This window comes from Belonocnema kinseyi, chromosome 8 (genome assembly GCF_010883055.1).
Source record: "Belonocnema kinseyi isolate 2016_QV_RU_SX_M_011 chromosome 8, B_treatae_v1, whole genome shotgun sequence".
Taxonomy (NCBI): Eukaryota; Metazoa; Arthropoda; class Insecta; order Hymenoptera; family Cynipidae; genus Belonocnema; species Belonocnema kinseyi.
The window spans coordinates 40,855,227-40,874,538 of record NC_046664.1 but is presented as its reverse complement, the minus strand read 5'-3'; the positions used below and the strand labels follow the sequence as shown (position 1 = coordinate 40,874,538).

The 19,312-nt window shown below is 27.5% G+C and overlaps 1 protein-coding gene across 1 annotated transcript in view; it reads right to left on the bottom strand.

Annotated features, from left to right (window-relative positions):
- LOC117178454 (glutamate receptor ionotropic, kainate 2-like) overlaps positions 1-19,312 on the bottom strand; it is a 116,629-nt gene that overhangs the window by 31,849 nt on the left and 65,468 nt on the right. Inside the window, exon 9 of the mRNA XM_033369881.1 lies at positions 18,771-19,072. Coding sequence (XP_033225772.1) covers positions 18,771-19,072 — 302 coding nt within the window. The remainder of the gene's footprint in view (positions 1-18,770; positions 19,073-19,312) is intronic.

Below are 19,312 nucleotides of genomic sequence, written 5' to 3'. Positions count from 1 at the left end.
AATTTCTATAATGGTAAAATGTACTTATATTACTTTTGGTTGAAAAATGACATTTTTTAGATAAAAATCATATATTTGTTTGAAAGTTTCTAGATTTTGTAAAAAATTCGTAATTTTTGGTAGAAAAGTAATATTCTTGGTTGAAATTAATATTTTTCATTAAGGATTCAGTTATTTTAAAAAATTCCTTTTCAGATGGTCAAAAACCAATTTCTTTAAAAGAAATTTCGATTCTATTATTTTTTTGAAAGTTGATATTTTAAATTGAAAATTGACCTTTTTTACTTAATAATTCAATTTTTCTAATTCTTCTGCTTTGGTAGAAAATTAATTCTTTTGGTTTAAAGTCCACCTTTTTTCGTTAAAATTAGAATATTTAGAAACAAATTCATCTGTTTCCATACAGTATTTGGAAATTCAGAATTTTGTTGAAAATTCGTCATTCTTGGTAGAAAAATAAGCTTCCTAATTGAAATTTCATCTCTTTTTCGAGGATTCTATTTTTTTTTAATTCCTTTCTCTGCGAAAAATTAATTTATTCAAGAGCAAATTTGATTATACCATTTTTGATAGAAAAATGATATTTAAAAAATATGGATCTTTTTTTGTTAAAAATTTAATTTTTTTTAAACCGTCTTTTTCGAGTAGGAAATTAATCTTCGCGGTTGAAAATTCATCTTTTTCATTGAGGGTTCAATTTTTTTTTAAATTCCTTCATAGTTAGTTAAAAATTAATTTATGTAAGATAAAATTGGATTATACCATTTATGCTAGAGAATTGATATTTGATAGTAAACATTGACCTTTTTTAGTTGAAAATTCAATCATTTATTTGAAAAAGCACATATTTCGATTAAAATTTAGGTTTTTGGTCGAAAATTAGTCCTTTTTTTTGTTAAAAATTAAATTCTTTAACTGAAACTTTCACAATCCCACTTTCGGCTAAACATTGAAATTTTGAATTAAAAATTGATATTTTTGTGTTGAAAATTCAATTATTTGTTTCAAACATCGTCTTTTTTATACAAAATTAATGTTCTTGGTTGAAAATTTATCCGTTTGTTTTAAAGTTCAACTATGTATTATCAAGTTCATCTATTTTGATAAATTTTATATAATTTGTTGAAAATTTAATTGTTTGTTGCTAAATATTAATTCTTCAAAATAAAAAGGAATAATCCTGATTCCGGTTCTATATATTAATATTTTTAATAAAAAATTTATTTATTTTTTAGTTAAAAACTCCACTATTTGTTTGAAATTTGATGTTTTTGATTGAGGATTTAGCTATTTTATTAAAAATTTAAATGTACAATGTTAGAATGAAAAATTATTTGTATAATTGAAAATGAATTTTTTTAGTTGAAAAGTCATCCTTTTAGTAGAAAATTAATTTTCTTTGCTAAAGTCTTATCTTGTTTATTGAGGATTCAACTATTTCCTTGATTTTTTTTGGTTGTTAAAAATGAATGTCTTTGAGGAAAATTCTAATTATATCATTGTTGGTTGAAAACTAATATTTTTTTGTAGAGAATTAATTTTATGGGTGAAAAATGAATCTGTTATTTATTATTTTTACCATAGATGTCCAAATTCTATTTTTTGTTGTCTTATATGGTAAAAAAACGTCTTGCATAAATTACTATAAAAAATTTATCGCTAACGATCCAGATAAAAAATAACAAAAAAGGAATAAAATAATACAAAATTTAATATAATTACATATACGTCACTAAAAAAATAATTTGTAAACAACTTTTGCCATTGAAAATTGTTTCATTAAATAAAAAATTGATGACAAAACTTTTTTGACTACATTGGTATTGTTTTCTCACCAATTGCACTTCTTTAAAATAAAATAATGTTTTAATATTACTGCATGATTTATCAATAGTTCTTAATAAAACTAAACGAAATTTAAATTTAAAAATAAGTCATTTTCATTTTTTATTAGTTCACAACTAAGATATTAATAAAAAAATAATGCTTCCAATTGTAAAACTGCGTACCTACAAGATATGGTGTACTTTTCACAGATTTAATAAGACTCACTGATCAAGGCCACCATTGTATGCCGAAACGTTTGAAACAACTTTATTAGTTGCAATTCACCTAGCCCTAAAGTCAACATCTTATGTCAACAATTTCTACAAAATTCTGTTATTTATTTTTAAAAATTTCTTTTAATAGAAAATTAATCTTTGCGGTTGAAAATTCATTTTTTTTAAACTTCTACTATTTGGTGTCAATTTCACCTGTTTTAGTTTAATTGATAATTCAACTATTTTGTTGAAAGTTCCTTTACAGTTTGCCAAAAATTAATTTATGTAAGATAAAATTGGATTATACCATTTTTGGTAGTGAATTGATATTTGAAGTTGAAAATTGATATTTTGTAGTTGAAAATTTAATCATTTGTTTGAAAATGCACATATTTCGATGAAAATTCGTTATTTTGGTAGGAAATTAGTCTTCTTGATTGAAAATTCATCTTTGTGATTAAGAACAAAACTATTAAGTTGCACATGCCGTTTTTTTTGTTGAAAATTAAATTCTGTAACTGAAAATTTAACTATCCCACTTTTGGTGAAACACTGAAATTTAGAATTAAAAATTGAAATTTTTGGGTTCTTGGTTGAAAATACATGTGTGTGCTAGAAAGTTCAACTATGTATCATCAAATGCATCTATTTTAGTAAACTTTCAATTTATTTGTTGAAATTTAATTGTTTGTTGTTAAATATTAATTATTTTAACTAAACAGGAATTGTCCTATTTCTGGTTTTATATATTGATATTTTTAATTAAAAATTAATTTTTTTATTTGAAAATTCGTCTTTTTGGTAAAAAATTATTTTTCTTTGTTAAAATCTTATCTTGTTTATTGAGGATTAAACTATTTTCTTGATTTTTGTTTGTTTGTTAAAAATTAATGCCTTTAAGGGAAAAGTTAATTATATCATTGTTGGTTAAAAACGAATAGTTTTTTTGTAGAGAACCTGCCTGATTTTATGTAAATTCTATTTCATTTCAAATACTTCTTATAATATTGTTCTTTCATTGAAAATTAATTTAGTTGAAAATTATATTATTTCTTAAAAAAGATTTTTTTTAATAGAAAATTTATCTTTGTGATTGAAAATTAAGCGTTTTTGTTAAAACTTTTACTGTTTGGTGTCATGTTCATCTGTTTTAATTCAAATGTTAAATAACCTGTAGAAAATTTCATTTTTTCAAAATGAATATTAACTTTTATAAACTAAAAACTGAATTATTCTATTTTTGTTTGAAATTTAATATTTTTTATTGAAACTTCATCTTTTTAGTTAACATTTATTTTATGGGTGAAGAATTAATCTGTTTTTTATTATTCTTAACATAGGTGTCCAAATTCAATTTTTTGTCTTATATCAGAAAAAACGCTTTGCATAATTTACTATAAAAAAATTTTAATCGCTAAGATTTTCTGCTATATAATGTGTAGAACTTGCTTGATTTTAAGTGAATTCTATCTATTTAATTTTTTATTGAATATTAACGTTTATATACTAAAAACTTAATTATTCTATTTTTGTTAAAAATTTGATATTTTTTATTGAAAGTTAATCTTTTTTAGTTGAAAATGGAATTATTTGTTTGGAAATTCCCGTATTTTGTTGAAAATTTGTGTTTTTTGTTAGAAATATAAAACTTCTCCCTGAAAAATTCATCTTTTTGATTTAGAATTCAACTATTTTGTTGTAAGTTCCTTTTTAGTTGGTCAAAAACTAATTTCTCGCCAACCATTGGGTGATACTGAAAGTGCCCGTATATCCCTATAGTATGTATCTGTTGTTGGAGGTTTTCAAAGTGTGTTTTCATAAAATGAAAACGGAGTATTTGGCAAAATTGTCGGCAGATGTGAAGGCCCGATACATCCATAAACCTGAACATAATTTATTCAATCCCACATTTCTTAACCCATTTAGTGTTTAAAAGCACATAAAACATTGGAAGCCTATATATTATATGCAGCTGTTTTGTGGCGAAGGTGATGTGCCAGAAGTTTAATGGTACTTTCCTGATATTGAGTAAAGTTAGTGTAACATTGGTGTATTTTTAGTTATAAGTTAATGTTTTAGTTATTATTTGCATGCAATATAAACATTAACATTAAGTTTTATTCCTGTAAAGCATGGAATTTGTTATAAAATGTCATTGCTGATAGAAAATGCGGTAGCAACTGATTGAGATTTTGAGGTTAATATTGCATTTTGCAATTCAAGAGCGAACTGCTCGCAGTTAAAAAATTTATCAAAAAGAAATAGGATGAAAACATAAAAAAGCTATCTTTTATTTTAATCTTTATTAAAATAGTTTCTGTTTTTCACTAAAAATTCTGTAAATTTGAATGAATTTTTGTGAAATTTGTATGAAAAATTTCACTAATTTTCAATGCATTTCAAACACGGAGCATTTTTTTCGTATTAAGAAAAATGAGTAAAAGCTTAACTTTCGTCAAGTTTTTGTAGTACATTTTCATAACTTTTCATAGCAAAAAACAATATTTTATAGATTTTTGTAGATATACGGATAATTTACGTTAAAGTGGCAAAAATTGTCGAATTCTGTGACCAGCAGTTCGTTCTTGTATTCTAAAATCAATTCCTAACCTCAAAATCTCGAAAAGTTGTTATCGCATTTTACACCAGCAATGAACTTTGATAACAAATCTTATAACAAATTCCATGCTTTATAGGAATATTACTTAATGTTAATGTTTATATTGATAACAATTTTTGATTCGATTATTATTCCCGACAGTGATCCAAGAATGGTTGCCCAAGCTTGAACTGTGTGGCGCTCATTGGCTCTAGTTTGCGTACGTATTTAAAAACCAAGTACAGACGCGCACCGTAGCCAATGAACATCAGTCAAAACCAAGCACGCGCAGATCAAGGCAGCTCCGTTGGGATCATTAACTTCAAGAAAAGACGTGTAACGTTTCATTACTGTCTAACTCACGGTGACTCATGGATGCCTTTGTCGCACGCGTGTAGCTATCAAAAAACGAGCAATCGTGTCAAGTTTTTCAATATTTTCCAATGCTGTTTAACCCACTGGCGCCTCGTGTCACACGCATATAGCAATGAAATCAAGTGTTGTGACAATCGAAATCGACAATATCGTTTAGAGGTTTTATATTAAGGATTTATAGAACCACACGCTCCATATAAAGCATACATGTATAAACAACAATTAAACCCGGACAATAAGTGGCTGGAAGCGTAAAACAGACGATTTTAACTTGATATTTATTTATAGTTCCTTCCATAGTTCACTAATAATACTTTTTTACGGCAAAATGATTATTATAGTTTTTTTCTTGGAATAAAATAGTTTAATTAAAAGTTTTAACGAATACGGTATTTTTTACTGCTTTTTTACAAAGAAGGTTTTTTTCACTGGTTTTTATGAGCAAGATCTCTTTTCACGGCGCTTATAAGAATAATGTTTTTTTCTCAGCATTTAACGAAATATATTACTTTTCGTAGCCTTCTACTGAAATGTGTTCTTCTTCACGGTGTTTTAAAACAATGTATTTTTTCACAGTGAACTCATGAACAATTTATTTTTCATGGCGTCTTTGGAAAAAAGTTTTCTTCGTAGCTTTCCCGATTCGAAATTTAGGCCCTACTTTGAAGCCGTAACTCCTAACTTAGTAGGCACTGGAAACTGTAAAGTAGGTTCTAAATAAGCAGCGATTTCAATGTAATTTAGACCCTACTTTGAAGCTAAAAGTGTCCTCAAACTACTACTGCGTAGGACTTGTGGCATCTAATCAGGTTCTCTATAATATGACACCAATATTTATAAATAAAAATAAGATTTGTTATTTATCAGAAAAAATAAAAAAATGTATGTGATATGAATAACAAGGATATTTGCAATTATTTTTTAGACATATTATTAATAGAATTTTTTTATGATGACGCTAAAGCATAGTGAATTAAAAAATCCGCAAGTACTAAGAAATGAACCCGAGATTCAGCCTAACCGATTCACCCTACTTGATTTAGCCAACGGAACGCATTATAATAAATTATTAATCAACAATATTTAGTAATTTTCCATGAAGAATATCATTCTCATACAAATTTTTAGCATTTTCAGCAAAGAGAAAATATTTTTCTGTGATTAAGCATTGCAAAAAAATATTGATTTATGTATAAATAAATTATGACAATTAGGTGAAATCTTGAATTAAGTATTTTTCTAATTAAGTGTGCATTTAGTCATGAAGATGACCAATGAGTTTAATTAACCTAAGTAAAAAATAATTTTTACTTTATTTTCATGAAGTTCGAACATTGTAGGCTCAAAAGATTCCATATAGGGTCAGTATTAAAGGAGAGGTTAAACAGCGTCAAAGTAGGGTCTTGAGTTATACAAATGTAGGCTCTAAAGATTCAAAGTAGATTCAGAGAGGTATTACAGCCTCAAAGTAGGCTCTAATGTTTCATTCTCTAGCAGATAAAAGTTTAAAGCAGAGGCTATAAGTTTAAAAAGCGTCAAAGCAGATTCTAATAAGGAGTTGCAACTTCAAAGGAGGGTTTTAATTTCGACTTGGGTTGTTTTACAGGTGTTTCAGACAGAACTAGTTTAAATAAAAATGTATAAATTTAAGGGTAAAAACAAAATATTGATAATTCATTATATTTATATGAAATTTCTTTGAAGTCATATTTCTGATTTAAAAGATTAAAAATAAAAGCGCTTATCAACTTATTATATTTAAGTTCTATTGAGATGGTTTCTTGTAAGGTATGCGATGTGTTTATCGCTCTTTATTTGAATGGCGAAACGCAAATAAAATTGCTTTAGTCCACGAAAGTCTAAGATTGGGGTTTGAATGTTAAAATCGGTATCGAGTGACGAGATAATATTTGAGAACTGCGAATATGTGTTAAGTGGCTCCCCCTCTTCTCCCTCTGTCTCTACCCCCACTCTTTCCTCTTCAATGCATATAATAAACTTATTTTCAACTTATACTCTCGCCTAGCAGCAATTTTTCCTCTTCTCCTTTTCTTTCTTTCTTCTACTATTTTTTTTCTTTCTCTGTACCCCGCTTATACACTAAACATATACAACATGTACACTAAATTTGTGGCCGTGAGGCGGCTATGAGACAGAGCGGCGTAGGGATATTAGGGGAAAAGGTGGCGGAGAATTGAAAAAGTGGGAGAAATGTCCAAATCTATAAAGAACCTGGCAAATTCTTCCGCGGGGCTTTTTTGCTTTCTGATTTCTGACGAGGTTAGTTAAATAGGTGCGGTTGTATCCCATGTAATTGAATTAAGTTTAATATTCATTCTAATAATTGTATTTTATTTTACTTGCCTTGAATTTTTTTTTTTTTTAATTAATATTTTATTGTATTTTATATATTTTCAATTTATTGTTTCTTTCATTGTCAATTTGATTTAACGAATGTATTAAAGCAAAAGGTTTTATCCTAAATGATGTTTTTAACTCGCACTAAAAATGTAGTATCCCAGTATCTATAAAAAACAGGTTTTTTTTCATAAGCACCGGCAATATAATAATATAATATAATAATAAATTTACTGAACATAATTGTTGTTACAAATTTCAAATTAAGTGATTTGACAAAATATTCAAGCAATCATATAATCTTTTTTTATTACACTTGCATTAGAGTTCATTAGGATTTAAATTTAAACTTAAAACGGCTTTCAGTAATTTGCATGCAGATTATATTTATTTAAATATAAGATTTTAGACAAGCAGAAGTTGGAAGCAAAAAATTGTTAATTAAGATGATTTGGGTCTTTACATTGTAATAAGATTTTCTTCAAATAAACAAGCACTCAGATAAAAGATTCTTTGTGTCACAGACAATTTCTTTGATTAAAGTTTCTCCGAATAAAGAATTTTTTCTTATTGCAAAGAAATTCGTGTGGTTTAAATGAATTGTTGTTTTTTTCAACTAACTTTTCATTTACTTTGAATGCTTTTCTTGATAATTGTAAAGTTATTTTTGCTTGAAAAAAAATATTTGGTTAAAAAAACGATTCGTTAATTTAAAATATATTTTTTTAATGTGAGTCAAGAATAGGGTTGTTTCCCGATTTTAGATAAAATCATTTTTTAATACATAATTTTTAGCTGAATAGAAGGTGCTTTATAATTATTTGTTGTTTTGTATAGTTTAACCGAAAAAAATGATTACATCCATAGAAATTTAGTTACAAAAAACGTTAAACCGATATTACAGTTTAGTATAATTTTTTACGATTTAGGGAAATCGGGTATATATATATTAAAAATTAGTATAGTATTTACTAATAATCTATGAAAAATTTACTTTGGAAAATAATATAAGTTCTACAAAAATTGAAAAAGAAAATGTGATATTTAAAATTCACTATATTAAATTGAAGCAAGACCATAATGTCAATTATAAGAAAGATTCGAATAAATTTTAACATTTTGAAAGAGAGGATTCTGAAATTTGCTAAAGACTATACTAAAAATTATGAGTCATTCGAAAAAAATGTGACGGTCGAAAATACGAAAACGACAAGTTCGCAACCCATCGTGAAACTCCACCAACTCACACTGCACAATTATAGCACATAAATACGCACATGATCATTATAATTATTAGTATTTATACACATAACAATGTAGAATACACATTCGTTTAATAACTCGACTTGGAAACATTCAAAATTAAAATTAAAAACAGGAAAATATTATGTTTTAATAAGGTCAAAACTGGGATTAAATTAAATTCAAAAATATCTATAGGTTTTTCATTTTTTTTAAATCACCTTGTTCCCGCTTCACATTCGGCTTGGTAATACAAGTAATAGTGCTGGGTCAAAAATTGTAGGTGCCCTGAACTTAATAAAAATTTGTTGTATAAATCAAGTATATTATTATACATTTACAAGACCAACCATTTATAAGAATAAAGAGCTATAAATAAAATAATTCCTTATTTTTTGCGAACACAAGTCGTTTTTGAAATCCTTGAAATCTTTATGAAATCTTTGAAACCTTTTGAAATCCTTATGAATTCGTTGAAATATCTTGAAGTACTTAAAATCTTTGCAAAATCTTGAAATTTCTGTGAATTGTTTTGGAGTCATTCTCGATTTTGGTAAAATGCTTGAAATCTCTACAATCTTTAAAATACCTGAAACCTTTGTAGAATTTTGGTCACGTGTTTGTGAACGCTTAGTTTAAATTTTTTTGTGAAACCTTTTGTGTTAGTTTGAAATGATTGAAACTTTTAGAATCTCAAATTTGTTACAACCTGATTTGATAGTTTAAGGTCTTTGAAATATTTATGAAATATTTGAAATCTTTTAAAAGCTTTACAATTTTTGGAAATGTTCGAAATCTTTGTGATAATTTTGAAATCTGGTGTTAACGCCATTTTCAAATCTTTGAAATCCTTCAATCTTTACGAAATGTTCAAAGTCTTTGGGAAATTTTTGTGAAATCTTTTGAAATATTTGTGTTTTTGTTTTATTCGTTAAAATCATCGAATTCTTTGAAATCTTAGTGAAATATTTTCAAACCTTCCAAATGTTTTATAATCTTTGAAATCTGATGTACTGTACCCTTTTTAAAATGTTAGAAATCCTTTAAATCTTAGGAAATATTTAAAAGCATTTTAAAAATGTTGTGAAATATTTTTAAACTAGTGATGTACACTAGGAAGTCCAAACAATCGAATTTCGAATAGAGGACATGCCCCCTCCCCATTTTGTGAGGTTGCCGAAAAAAAAATTCCTCCAAGTTTGAGCAAAATCGGTTAATATTGAGACGTACTGCAAAGGCCCTGAAAATCCCATAAGATTAACATGGGGAAATTTTGGTTTTCGGAGAAATGGGTTTTAGGTTTCTGGGTTTAAGCTTAGCTTGCGGGAGATTTAAGAATTTGTTGGGGAGTCTCTAATCAATCATTTCCATGAAATTACTTTATATTTTGATTCCCCCACCCCCCCTTGTGGAGCCCCAAAAATACCCCAAAAAACTGATGCAGTATTATAAGTATTTTTATAGGTATTTTTTTATATAAGTATTTTTCAACTGATGAAAAATTGTGTAAACAATTTATTTTTGTTTAAATAATTTTTTTGCACTTACTTATTGAAAGGTAGATTTTTATGTTTGATTGGACAATTGGTCATTTTTAGGAATAATGATCTTTGTTTCAAGCATTTAGTATTCGTTTAAGCAATTTATTATTATCTGATTGTAACTTTTTCTTAAAAAGAAGTATAAAACTCTAGTTTAAAACAAATTTAGTTAGCGTTCATGCTTATTATTAAATATCTACGTCATTTAGATATCAGTAACTTATTTTGTAATAAATTCTTATTTTGTTAAATAAATTTTGTTTGTTTAACCCATTTTTTCCGAAAATAAATGTTTGAAATTTCTGTTTTTCTGCAATTATTGTGGTAATTTGTCATTGTAAAGAGCTAAATTGATTGTCTGAACCATTATCGTATTGTTTCATAAATTTACTAAATGTTAATGTAACATTTTATTGGAAATTATGATTTAAAAATCTGATTTTTGTCTCAATTCAATTAAGTGTATCGCCTATTATTGAATATTTAAACGTTAAGCAAATGCTTTAAATAACTAATGTTTGTTTATAAAATGTTTGACATTGGTCGTGAAAAGTTAATTTTTTTTAGTAAGACTTCATTCTATAAAAATTACATTCAATTTTACCGTTTTGAAATTATTTTTATAATTTTTTCCTTTAAATCACCCCCGTAGACACACTCGTTTGTCCTCTGAAAGCTCAAATTAATTTTTTTGGGGTTTATGTTAATTCCGCAGAGTATCTCTTAGTATTCTCAAAGGAATAAGAAATGTGTGTATTTTTGAAACGTCACTGGAAATTAAAACACGAAATTTTGCTCCCAAAAATGAAAAATTACCACATAATTGCAAAAAACAGAAATTTCAAAAATTTATTTTCGGAAAAAAGTGTATAAACAAACAAAATTTATTAAAAAAAAAGAATTTATTACAAAATAAAATACTAGTATCTAAATGACGCAGATATTTGAAAATAAGCAGAAAAGCTAACTAATTTTTTTTAAACTAAAGTTTTATACCTATTTTTAAGAAAAAGTTGCAATTAAATACTAATTAATTGTTTAAACAAATACTAAATGCTTGAAACAAAGCTTATTATTCCTAAAAATGTCCAATTGTTCAATCAAACATAAAAAATCAACCTTTCAAAGAGTGATAGCAAAAAAGTTATTTAAACAAAAATAAATTGTTCAAACCATTGTTAATAATTTTGAAAATACTCAAAAAGATTCAACTTGACAAACGAAAATAATTTATGGCAAAAAAAGGAAAAACAGAAACCTGAATCCCATTGTTTCAAAAACCAAAATTTCCCCATGTTAATCTTATCGGATTTTCAGGGATTTTGCGGCACGTCTTAATAATAACCGATTTGGTTCAAACTTGGAGGGAATGCTTTGCAATCTGATGCTCAAAACCTGAGTGGTAAAATCCTTGAAATTTTCAACTAATAACTTTTATAATTTGTAAGTTGAATATCATAAAAAATGTATACTTTAGCCAATTATTACCACTCTTGCCTTAAAAACAAAACACTGGAAAACACGTGTCCATACATGAATCTTGACTAGTTTAGCGGGAAACACAAAGTTCTCCGATTCACATCGTGAGCGCTCGGTTATGAGGTACAATCGGTGGATTCGGCTAACCTCGAGAGATTATCGGAGCTATTTGGATTTTTTGATATAGTGTTTTGCGGTTTCGTCAACTGAAGATTACAATTTCTGTTAACGTCTATCACAGAAAATAAAAATATCTCTTATTACCTTTCACTTTCTCTTTGACCATATTAATTTGTAGAATATTTATATTAACTTTTGTACCTCAATCTATTACTTCCTATAATTGCTTTTATATTATTTGAATATGTCATTATCAATTTTTCTTATTCTGTGTTTTAATATATAAAACATCAATCTTTGCTAATGAATATACCAATTATTGTTCTAAAGATATTAAGTTTTCATATTCTAATTGGAAAGTTTTGTAATCACGTTAACAATAATTTTTAAATGTACACGATTTCCCTAAATCGTAATCGACTATATTAATTATGAATATTGAAATAATAAGTATTATTATAAAATTTCTTTCAGTGTAGAAATTAAAGGCGGTAAAACAATTATTCAAATTGGTGTCACGTGGCTGTCACGTGACTCAGAGATACTCATAATTATCTATCAATGTAACGATGAGAAACTCATGACGAAGATGTTAGGCCGTGATCTACTGTCAATTTAGACTATTTTGATTTGATAGCTTTATTTGTTCATGATTATGTGAGAAAAAAAGTTATCTTATTGTAATATTTGGGTTCTTACGAGTCAGTAGTATGTTGAAGCAAAAAGTAAATGCAATTATTAATACATTTTAAAATCGTACATATTTAAAAATTGTTCAGTAAACCAGCTATATTTAAGTACCTTTTCAATGAGTTCTGTATAAATACCATAAATATATCTATTTACGGTAGACTTTCTCTATTGTTTTTTACGAAACCCTCCTTTGGCATTTTTTTTAAACAATATTTTGCGACTTCTATTTTCGATGTGCACATAATCAAAACAAAACATCGGCACAGAAAAAGATATTTGAGAACCGACATCGTGATAAAAAATTAATATTTCAACATTAAATTAAAAATAATAAACAATATGTAACAAATATGTCAAGGGCGTTCTTGTATTCAGAATTTTACGTACTATAAGATCTATTTATTGGAAAAATTATATCTGCCTTTGGAAACAACCCTATTTTGAATCTTTCTGATGTTTCCCATTTTCGTCATTGATTCATTTTGACAGCATTTGATGTGCAGAATTTTAAAATATATAAGTTTTACGTTTTTCTGCAATAGTTTAATTTTGAAGATTTTGAATATATACAAATAAAAAATCTTAAATCTGGATGATTTTAAAGATTAAATTTAAGTTTTCAATGCGAAAACTTCAACATTAAAGAAATTTTTAATCTTATCAATAAAAATTACAGAATTTTGTATTGTGCATTTTCAAAATTAAAAACTTTTTAAATATTTATAATCTAAAGTTTTACAACTGCAAAGTAACTCTTTGCAGTTGTAAAACTTTAGATTATAAATATTTAAAAAGTTTTTAATTTTGAAAATGCACAATACAAAATTCTTTAATTTCAATTTTTAAGTATTATATTTTAAATTTATATAATTTTCAATGGTTGTTTTGGTATATGTACTACCAGTTCAAAGATTTTAAATTAAAAATTCTTGGATTTTTAAGATTTGAAATTACAGCTTTTTTAACTTCAAAGATAAATAAATAAGAATTTTTAAATTTTGATGATCTTTAAAATCGAAATACAAAACGTTACAATCTTAAAAAGTTTAAAATTTTTTTAATTTCAAATTTAAATCATGCAAAACTACAGACTTTTTTGTTGTACAATGTAAAACTTGTATAGTTTTTAAAAGAAAATTGTTTGAATTTGAAATTGAAAGTTATTAGTATTCAAGATTCATATTTTAGAGGTTTGTAATTTTGAAAGTTTTTTCTTAAATATGTAGCTCAATTCTGAAGATTTACAATTGAACATTGACAATTTGTAAAAATGACAGCAGTTATTTATATTTTAGAAATTATTGTAATTTTTACTTAACGTGTAACATAGGTTTGCTTACATTAAGAAAGGAATGCTAATTCAGGTGTATAGGGTAGATAGAAACTAATTGATATTTAGCAAGAAATAGCTGAAAATATTTTGAAAGAAATCACATTAATTTAGCGATAAATAGGAGGGGGGGTCAACAAATTTGTTTCCAACTCGTTACATCGGGAAGGGGAGGGGTAAAAATGGGACAATATGTGTTATGTAATTTATGGATGGTTTCTTAGTGTTCGTGAAATTTTTCATGTTCTCAGAAGGAAATTTCGTTTTTTGGTTAACTAACATTTTCTAGAGATAAAAAAGTATGATATAAAAAATGACCAAATTTGAGTATCAAAAGCCATTTTTCGCCCATGGTAATTTTTTAATCTTCTTCATATAATTATAATTTTAGACGATAAATCCAAAAACTGTCAATACTCACGGCGATAATAAACGGGCAATCGAAGGTAAAGAAGCCAAAAGAAACAGCAAATCTTCCCCGTTTCCAATATCAATATTTGGTCTTAAAAAGACTTATTTGACAAAGTATGTAACATAGCAGGGATCTTTAACATCGCCACTTTTTGCGGAAATTGTGACTTGGTTATTATGTTGGGATATTCAATCACTAACTTCTGAACAGGTTTGTAACTTGACTGAGTATATACTTTTATATTTTTGTTTTAACTTTTCTTTAGTAAAGAACATGATTATTTTTCGTTTTACATGAATAAAATAACACCCAAAAATATGTACATTACATAGGAGAATTCCAAACAAGGATGTTATATAGTTACGCATCATAGTTAGTCTTAAAAACATTTTCTTGTATGTTTACCAACAAGGGGCAAAGCGGTGAATTGTTATCTAATATTATAAGCAAGTATAAAGTATTTTCATTTGAAATGAATGCAAAAAAATTGTTCGTAACTACAATAATTCTCTTTTATTTTCGTTTTGAGAAGGAATTTATTGTTATCTTCACGTACTATACGTTTGGCTTATCATTCCACACAAAAATGTTCAGGAATGATTTCAGAGATCAATATGATATTGTTTTAAAATATGTAGTTTAAAATTTTTTTTTTGGTATAATAAGCCCCTGTAATATTTATTTTTTTATTTTTAGGGTTTTGTAGCCCCAGGTTAAACTGGGATCGGACTAATCATGCACAAAATAACTAATGTCAGTAGACAAAACAAATATTATACCCAACTATTCAGTTATTAGCTTGACTACATTGTTTTGTGATCCAAAAATATTCAGAAGGAAACAAAAACGTCGCTAAACCAATCTACCGAAATATAATACATCTTACGCAACAAAAAATAACAGAAATTATTACTGTATTTTTCCTGAAAATTTAGTCATTTTCAATGTATCACTTTCAAAGGAAAAAATTTTGATCGTTCTGTTTAAAAATTTTTTTCTGTTTAGTGTGGCCAAAGAAAAATCTTTGAAATTTTTGAAAGTGTTACAAAATTAAATCCTTGAACGATTAAAAATATTGAATCTCTCTTTCTAATTTTTAATTAATTGTTTAAGTTTAATTTGTTTCATTTGATAGGTGATAGAATATACTCTTATGAATTATAAATTGTCGATGAAAAGAAATATTGACGAGTGAAAGAGATGTAGAATTATGTAAAGAAGTTCATGGATTCGGAAATGTACATATATTAAAATGGCCAAAATAAGAAAAAGAGTTTCTTTGAATAAGAGGAAGACGAGCTGAAAATCCTCCATTTGGTGTAAAAGCAACAGATTATATTTCTTAATTTTTTGGATAGCGATAAGTACGTTTCCATCAGGGCAACATCAACCCCCAAACGTAAATGCAGAAATGTTCTAAAAAACATCCTCACAAATAAAAAAGAAGATTAATTTTCAAGTTCTTTGCAGTTTTCATTTGAGACATTTGATGCATTTCAAATGGCACAAATACTTCAAGAAAAAGTGGTCATGTATCAGTTGTTCTAAACTTCCCTTATAGATAAAATGCGACCGCTTTGAAAATTTAATTATTGGTTTTTCTATTCAATGTACCAACTTTCATGTCAAATATGTTTAAAATGGTCTCTGAAATAATATAAAAATTTTTTCATTACGGTAGAGGTCCCAGTAATCGGGACGGTCCCAGTAATCGTGAGTTTTGAGGTGTAAACGCCACAAATAAGTATTTTCTGCATGAAAATATAATCCTAAAATATTTAAAAGTAAGTTTGGACAGTGCTTTTTGTGGAAACCAAATTAGTTATTTTTATACAAATAGTGCACATGGGTGAAAAAATTCATTTATATTTCCGATGGCGATGAATCACGAAACGTGGAAAATAGCTTAACATTTAGGTTAGCAAAGGCGTTTCTTTGCTTAAGCTTTTAATATGTCAAGTAATTACTTGATCGGGACGAAAATTGTTTTTTCTAATAAAAATAATTTTTCTTTTATAAAATTAAGTAAAATCTTCAATTAGTACCGTCTCGTTCGATAAATATCGATCACCATTATAGGGATGTTTCAAAAGCATAGTTGCTCGAGTAATCGTGACCGGTCACGAAGACTAGGACGACTCTTTCAAAATTCTATTTCTATATTTCATGGCCAATAAGAATGTAATTAATTTCAACAAGGCGTCAAATCAAATCGGTGAACTGACTTGTTACTGTGAGCAGTAATCGTAATATAAATCAGTGCTTAAAACTGAATAAAGGCAACGTAAAATATTGGCATGACTTTAGTTATTCTTTAGTTTATTATCACTTTTCAGTGAAATTAATATTTATTAAGAAGTTTTTCATTAGCTAAAATGAATCTATATTGCATCACATAAAGAAAAATTTGTAATATACATATAATTATTCACATTTTTCATATTTTGACAACATAAACAGAACATAGACTCCAAAAGCTAATAATTTTTTAGTCACTTCAATAATTTATCAAATTTCGTCATTGTTATTATAATTTCTAACGCAAAAAAGTTAATTATACAAATAAGCAGTATTTAAATTTTGGCATTTTGTGTAATTACGTAGTAGACAGCTATTTTATAGAACAAAAGTTAGCTTATATGATTTTATAAAACTTTATATTATTTTTCACATTTTTTTTTTGAAAGGAAAGCAATTCAAGCAGGGATTCGAACGAAATTACGGGTCATTTTAAGAAATGTTCCAATTATTTCTTAAAATTCCATATAATTTACCTGAAAATAATGCTCAGTATGAGAAGTAACTAAAAATAATGCAGACAAGGAGGCACATTGTGAAATTTTTGTTTCGTCCAAGTTTTATGTGGAAAGAAACAGAAAGCAACGTAATGAAAGTTTCGTTACATTCCTTTTCGTTATTTTTTATATAAAATACGGTTAACACATAACTTTGACATTGTGCCTTCGTAGGCTCATTATGTTTTTATAATTTTTTAGTCTAAGCTTAGTTTTTAGCCAAATTCTTTTAAATTTATCGAAATAATTGGCAAATATCCAAAAATACCCCTTAATTTCGTTCGAATCCCTGAAATCAAGTCCTTTATAGCATAAATATACATATCGATTCATTTTTTAGACTACTTTATTTCTTATAAATAAAATAATAATTTTATTCGACAATATTTTTAACTGAAATGAAATCTAAACATTTGAAAAGAAAATTAATTTTTATTATAATTAATTATTATAATGTCTATCAGGCGTATTTCATCTCGGACGTCTCAATCAATATAAAATTAATAATACATCTTTCATTTCATTAAAGTATAATTAAAATACAAAAATACACTTGTAATACAGTTCTAAATCACTAAAAACTGATTTCATGAAAACATAACCCTTCTTACAAGGCTGGGACAATGACTCACGATTGCTAGTACATGGCAGATTGCTAGTACATTTGCTGCATTTCAAGTAGAATCATCGTTGAAACCTTTTTTCTAAATAATAGAGTTGTTCTAACCCAAAATTATGAGTAAACAAACCCTTTTCAAGGTTCAGTTATGGACTTTCTGAATTAATTATTAAAATTTCATATCAATTAGGTATGAAACGTTACCTAGAAAAAAGAATATTTTTAATCTTGCATTTAAGAGATTTATGTCAAACAAATAGTTATTTGATCAAATAAATGTGACCTTAAATCAACGAATTATATACTTTTAACAAATCAATTTCTATCAGTGGAAATAAACATTATTTTTAAGTGAAAACACGTAGCATTATAATAAAGTTCCCAAAAATATAATTTATTCAATATACCCAGTGTTTGACTGGAAAAATGTTAACTACAGTGAAACTCTTCTATACCGCCGAATTTCGGGCTGACGGTGGGTGGATACTAACTCATTATAGCCCGCATTACTTTTGTTTTTTCACGCCTGACTGCTCGCCTGAGTGAGAACTGCAGACCCCGCGCACCCCGTGTAGCCTCTGTTACACCTACCTGCGGCGCAGCGACAATTCTCGGAAGGGCTATACACACACACATAATGTTGGAAATATTCTCGCCCTGCTCCCTTGAGAAACTGCATGAGCCAACAGTTCTAGGAAGGCTGAGAACAGGGTGACTGAAAGCGAGAGTTTGGTGTATTAGCCATTTTTATGAACCAAGTCCATCCATTTTTTATATATTTCGGAAACCTTTCGTATTTAATACTGTGTGTATGTATTCAATCTCTCCCTCTTACGGATTTGAGGGACTCCGCTCCCTTAAAAATCAGTCACATGATTGCTTCAAAATCTCTTGGCTTTATTTAGCTTTCTATCCCTTTTTTCCTTTCAGTTCATCTAGTCTCTTCATCCACATTTCTTCTGACCATTTGCATGCATAACTTCTCTCACACAATAGTTCAAACTTTTGCCTTTCTCTTCCTCTCTATTACATATTTCTAATATTTGGACCCAATATTTTACTTTAGAACCGTACACTTTATAACATTTTTGCCGTTTCTCCATCTAGTATCGTCATGCTCTCACTTTTGCCCCTACTCTGAATCGCACCATCCTATACCACTTACTTTCCTTCTGTGAACCTATAATCTTTCTTCCTGGTTCTAATCTTAACATATATTCTAGGCAGTTTCGACGAACCCTCTTGACCCACCTCAAGAATTTTGCATGAAGACTTTCTACTATCTGATGCTCCTTCGGTCCCAAAATCTTCACTCCATAACCGAAGAGTGTTCTGAGTAACACATCAAACATCCATACTTCTATTCTCCAGTCGTTCTTGAATATTATCTTCCCTGTGTCCCAAACTGGTCTCATTATTTTACTCACGTATTCAATTTTTTCGACATTTACATTTCTTTGTGGTCCGCTGCATCAAATCAGAATCCTCATTGACTGAAGTCATCCACTAGTTCCACCATTCCTCTGTCAATCTTACATTTGTACTCTACTTCAGGTTTTTTTTTACTTCAGGTATTTTAAACCCTCTAATCATCAATCCATCCCTCTTTCATCAACAACACTCTCTTTTATAGCTTGCCATAGCACTCTTCTTCTGTTCACCGAGTCAAATACAGCTTTGAAGTTCTTAAACAAGACCAATAGTTTC